This window comes from Thamnophis elegans, chromosome Z, assembly GCF_009769535.1.
Source record: "Thamnophis elegans isolate rThaEle1 chromosome Z, rThaEle1.pri, whole genome shotgun sequence".
NCBI lineage: Eukaryota > Metazoa > Chordata > Lepidosauria > Squamata > Colubridae > Thamnophis > Thamnophis elegans.
The window spans coordinates 99,637,993-99,643,992 of record NC_045558.1 but is presented as its reverse complement, the minus strand read 5'-3'; the positions used below and the strand labels follow the sequence as shown (position 1 = coordinate 99,643,992).

Sequence of the window (6,000 nt, the reverse complement as noted above, 5' to 3'; positions counted from 1 at the left end):
CTCATGTTAAAAATTATGTAGGGTTAGATCAGGATATTATTTGGATGGGAGACTAGCAAAGATTTTTAGCATTGTATACCAGAATGAAGTTAAAAGAAAAAAGACCCAAGAGAAAGCACTAATTACTTCATATGGTGGCCAAGAAAATGACATGGCTATCTCTCTAAACTCATACGCTGTATTCCACTCGAGTAAAAGCTCACTTTCTTAACAACCCATTTGTTCTGGTGCTTCTGGCATTCAAATTATAAGCTTGTGTGTGCAGTTACACTGTTTTCAACTGTCCACTTTACTCCTATGTCACGTAAAGTGAGTTTGTTAGGCTTTTAATATAGTCAACTTAGATAAAAGCATTCCATAACTACATTGTTACACCAATGATCACACAGTATGTGCTATTTCTGGCTGTCCAGCTGTTTAAAGTTACAGAATCTCTGCCAGAAAAAAAAAATTAAAAGCACCAGGGATAGTTTTTGGCTTTAAGTACAAAATATTCTTCCTTGGTTTCTCTGCACTCTGCACTCATTCCAGATCGGGGTCTCCAACCTTGGCAATTTGGACTTCAACTCCCACAATTCCTCAGCTAGCAAAGCTGGCTAAGGAATTCTGGGAGTTGAAGTCCACAAGTCTTAAAAGTTGCCAAGGTTGGAGGCCCCTGTTCCAGATCATTTGCTACCATCTCCCTTATTGTGGAATAACGTTTCCAGTTCAGCCACTAGCCTTGGTAAGCCACTAAAGTTGACAGTGGACATCTTTCCAATATATGTATCTTGAATTTGAATCAGAACCGTAACTTGGCCCTTCAACTTCTAGTAGAAACCTCAACTCAGGCAGCATTTCCTTCTGTCATTTCTAGTACAGGGGATCAGTGATATTATGAGACCATCCATAAATAGCTCTGTGAAGTGATGGCAGGGACCTGCTTGTTTACATGCCTGCTTGCTTGCTATAAAAAAAAGGGAGAGGAAGACCATCACTTTTTCTTTGTTTTCCTTCTGTTGTTGAATCAAACTTCACATCTACTTTTACTCCTGGAAAACTTGAGAAATGCTTATGGAAATGTCTTCATCTTTGTGACGCTATTTGTGAACCAGCCATTGTGGCTTGTTAAAAAAAATACAATTAAATTAAACATGGCTCAGCACAATGTGTAATTTCATACCTTTTTTCTTTCCTGATCCCATCCTCTGAAGTAAGAGAACAAGGCAGTCTAGTAACATAGGAATTTTAAAATCCTATCATGTCATCTCTAACCTACACTTCCCCAAACTAGACATAATTCTTTCAGTATTTCTGGATAGGACTTGATTTCCCATTTCCTCACATTCTAGTTACCAAGTCTACACATATTAGTTACCAAGTTACTAGTTACCAAGTCTACAGAGAGCTAATGTGGCGCAATGGTTAGAGTGCAAGTACTGCAGGCTACTTCAGCTGACTGCTAACTGCAGTTCGGCAGTTCAGATCTCACTCAAGGTTGACTCAGCCTTCCATCCTTCCGAGGTGGGTAAAATGAGGACCCAGATTGTTGGGGGCAATATCCTGACTCTGTAAAACCGCTTAGAGAGGGCTGTGAAAGCACTATGAAGCGGTATAAAAGTCCAAGTGCTATTGCTATTCCAGTTTGTCAATTTGTGAATATGTGATCCTTAAAAAGTGGTACTTCAAATCAGACATATTTAAATGTGGCTTTACTTCATCCTGGTAAGCATAACATTGAAAAGTTATTATGAGTTTGGTTCCAATAGAAAAAAAAATATTTATTCTTGGCTGTCATTTGATTATATAAAGTTTCTTTTTTGTAGGCCAATTTCATTATTGTGCATACCAATCATATGACTTTCTTTGGATCATAAGCTATTTATCGATGGACAAAGTATTGACTACAACAGAGAAATAAAGTAGCAGAATTTATTTATGAGAAAGCTGAAGTTTGTAGAACCAGCAATAAAATATACAAAGAAATTAAAATGGCTATGTTCTTCAAGAGCAACTTGCTACAGCAAAAAAAAAAAAAAAAAAAAAAAAAGGGAAACACTGAACAATTTGAGAAGGGAAATAAATGGCACAAAAACAACTTGATTAGGAAAGACGACAGCAGCTTAGCACTGGAACAATTCTAGATTAGCATGACTGGAGATCATTATTCTCTTCCTAAAAGACTGTTGTGGCTGCGAAAAAGGCTAGGCAGGATTACAACTCTCATTAGCCAGACTGTGGTTACAACACAGTTGCAGGTTGCCTAACCAGCTGTAGGGAAAAAGTACAGTTTGGACTAGAAAATCTTCTTTCCCTTTATTTAGCAAATGGCTGGGTTCAAACATTACACTAGCTATGTTTAGATTTGGCTTGCAGTGTTACAGTAGCTTATTCAGCAAACGATGATCAAAGCAAGCAATGATTCAATTTTCTGTATGAATGTTGCAAAGCAATGCCTCTGAATCACTCTTCCTTAAATTAATGCTTTCCAGATCAGTTGAACTTCATCACCTTGAACCAGAAAGCTGAAGTCCAGCACATCTGGAAAACATAGTTGTTCTAATGAGTGGGAAAAAACTTTATTCACCATCATCTTCTTGCATAGCGACTTTTCAACTCCAGTGAACCACAGTGAGATTAGAGTGGTATCTTCAGCATTAGAAGCCTCCAATTCATACAATGGAGAAACTATAATAGCCAAGCAGCAACTGAGTAACATTGTCTACAGCTGGGGCTAAATTTTAAAAAGCCACATGAGAAGGGGGCCACAAGGAGAGGACCAATAATGCTGACAGAAATGAATGAGCAACAAACAGTTTGAATGTTAAAATATTGCCTTTTAAAGGGGTAGTTTTAAACAATATATCTTATGGAGGAGAGGAAAAAATACTAATAACCATCTCTGTTAACTACTTTAAATAGCTGTTGTTGGTTACTAATATATTTGAAATAGCACACAGAGGCTAAGACACATGGGCATCTGTCCTGTAGACCAGATTTAAATTCCACTCAGCCATAAAATTTGGATGATTATGGGACAGTCAATATTCAGCAGCAAGCTTCACCTTTAATTTTGCTCGAGGGAAAACCCACCCTTCCTTTTTAAGGATGAATGCTGTCCTGCGTCCTTTTAGGCAAAGTAAATAAAAGTGCAATAAATAATAATAAAAGTAACAAACTACATGCTGACAACAAATTTGTGATGGAACCTAACACAGAACTATCAGCTCACTTTTGTCCCATAATCTCAATCCAATGCCTTAATCTATAGACAGTAAAACATTTCCCCATGATCAAAAGTTTTGGGTGAAAGGAAGTGGAGGGAGAACTGACTTTTAAGTTGAATGACTGAGGTTCAAATACTGTTTCCACTGGGGTTTATGCTGCAGTCTTGAGTATTAGTAGTCTATGTAGTTGGAATGTTCTAAAGTCTTTGATAGGAGCATCAAAGCTCAAGATACCCAAGTGATCATTCTATTGGCTATTTTTCTAGCCCTTACCTTGCAGGACTGTTCTATTAAGGTATATTGATAATCATAGAAGCGTTCGAAAGCAAGGAACAGAAAGTACATTGTTTTGGAAAAGAAAAGAAAAAAAGCACACACTCATTTCTAAGAAGTGTCCTTTCCTATATCCTTTCCTCTCCCTCAGCTACTTGAACAGACTCCTGCCTGTCAATTTCAACTGCTTTATTTCTGGATAAAACACTTAAGAGGGTAGCATTTCAGAAACAGCTTTTTGTGCCATGCAGTAAAAATGCGCAGAAGACCAAAAAGCACTGTTGAGGAGGAGCACTTGATCTAATTGAACACTAAAACAAAATCTTCTCTCCTTATATTAATAACCAGTATACAAAATGGAAAATATTGCATGGGGAAAAAAACAGCTAAACAGAATTTCTTCCCTCCAACTGTCTTGAGATCAGGCAAGAAGCTCCAGCAGTGGTGCGCTTAAAGGATGACCCTCAATCAAATGTCTCCTGTTGAGGCAGAGCAGAGATGTCTGAGCTTCATGATGCTGTAAGGGGAGTAAATGTTTGATGCCAGGAAGCCAAAAATGGCGAGCTGTTTACAAAAGGTGATCACATGGGTGAATTGGCACATTCAGCAGTCATCTCCATGTCGAACACCTGCAAGGACTCTGCAAGAGATACAGAAGAAGAGAAATGCAATCCAATTTCACATTGCAAATATATTCACGCTCAGCAGATTTAATATTTAAAGGCCAGATGAAATCTAGTCTACCAGATGTTGCATTCAAGAGCTGTTTCCACTGCCTTGTTAAACGAAGCTGCTCTTTGCATTTTATTAGTTTTATTTCGGCCAACCTGCCACTGTTTTTTATTCTTGCAAAGTGTTCTGCCAGTTTCGTCTTTGTAGTTTCTTATCTTTCAATATTAAACATCTGTGAGGGCTACAGGCTGCTGTTCTTTCATTATTTCATTAAAATTTCATTGATGTTTCTGTTCCACAAGTTTCATTTTATCTTCTGTCTCATTCATTCTAGAATATGAAAACTTAAGACTCTAGAACACATCTATTCCTGACATTCCCTCATGTGATATTTTGTTCTCACTTTACTTTTAGTCTGTCCTTCCTGTCTCTTCATTAACAGGGCATTTCACTTTATCACTTGACCCAAACTTTTGATCAAAATTAAGCAAGAATCCTTTTTAATCAATTGAGGGACTTCATTTAACCCCACCTTAAGCAAATATATATCTTTTCTATGGTTTGGGAAATGATAAACAAGTGTTTATATTTGGGCAAGTGGAGATGTTTTATTTTATAAGTTTACTTACCCATTTTCTGTGAATAGACAAACTACATTTAAACAGTCCTTTGAGATTAAATTGAGATTAAATTCTGGTTTGCAAAACTGGTTGGAACACGCTGTCAACAATCATAGTTTGTTGAGTGAAATACAGAAGCAACTAAGTACATAATAAAAGAGTGTTCAGTATTTAAGCTGAAATGTCAAAAATCTGGAAGACACAATGCTGCCTCCTTCTGGTTTAAATGATGGTTGGATAATTAAGAATATCCCAGCCTGCTTCGCATAACTGCCTAACTACAAAAGCAGCAGGAACAAAGTGATCCTGCTATCCTTCCACCACAGACAGTTGAACTATAAGCCATGCACTCACCAAACTGCCCGCTGGCATTTCCATCAGCTCCTTCACCATTACTGCCAAAATGGATCAGGGATTCAAGTGTGCGGGGAGACATGGGTAGTTCAATAGTGCTACTGCAGGTTGTTCTGAAAAGGGGGGGGGGGAGAAGAGGGTTTAGCAAGAAGACACAAAAGTTAGAAGTTGTGTAAGATCTGGTCGGACATGGCTCTTCCAGAGACATTCATCCACATACTAGATACCTTTGAGATAGACTGGAGAAGGCATTAGTAGAATGGTGAGGGTGCTATAATGGCTGTTTGGGCTAAGAATGTAAGCAGGGATTGGTCTTTTAAGCACTTGATGGGAGACCTCCCGGGGCTTTGGGAAGCTGAAAAATATACTGGAAAAAGGCAGCAGTAATCTATTTGCATATTATATGCATGTATCTATGAATTCACCAGGAATCAAACTGGACTCAAAGGAGACTTGTTACTTTTCGTTCATTACAACAGAGGCAAGAAGAGAATTTTGGAGTCTGTATCATACACACACAAATGTTTTCCCTTCTCTTTTGCGATTATTTTGTGCTTATCAAAAGTTTTAAAATACCCATTTTACAATGGATTGTTGTAGTCTAGCTGAGTGCCATTGGATTTTGGCAGCACAATTAGGGGCTTTATATAGAGGCAAGTTGCATACAGCTTAATTAAAAAATTTATGTGCAATTATTCTCTAATCTGTACAGCAGAAGCAAGGGATGTTGCTAGGAGGCGAGGCAATTAACACCCACCCTTCCTTCTGTTGCAGGTAGTCCTCAACTTACCATTCATTTACTGGCAGTTCGAAGTTACAAGGACACTGAAAAAAGTGATTTATGTGTTTTACATGCAGCATCTCCATGGTCACAT

The 6,000-nt window shown here is 38.0% G+C and overlaps 1 protein-coding gene across 4 annotated transcripts in view; it reads right to left on the bottom strand.

Moving 5' to 3' along the window:
• Positions 1-1,897: 1,897 nt before the first annotated feature.
• STAT3 (signal transducer and activator of transcription 3) overlaps positions 1,898-6,000 on the bottom strand; it is a 53,012-nt gene continuing 48,909 nt past the window's right edge. For all 4 annotated transcript variants that reach the window (XM_032235044.1, XM_032235045.1, XM_032235043.1 and 1 more), the window contains 2 exons: positions 5,126-5,238; positions 1,898-4,119 (listed from right to left, as the gene is read on the bottom strand). In XM_032235044.1, coding sequence (XP_032090935.1) covers positions 4,061-4,119; positions 5,126-5,238 — 172 coding nt within the window. In that variant the 3' untranslated portion in view covers positions 1,898-4,060. The remainder of the gene's footprint in view (positions 4,120-5,125; positions 5,239-6,000) is intronic.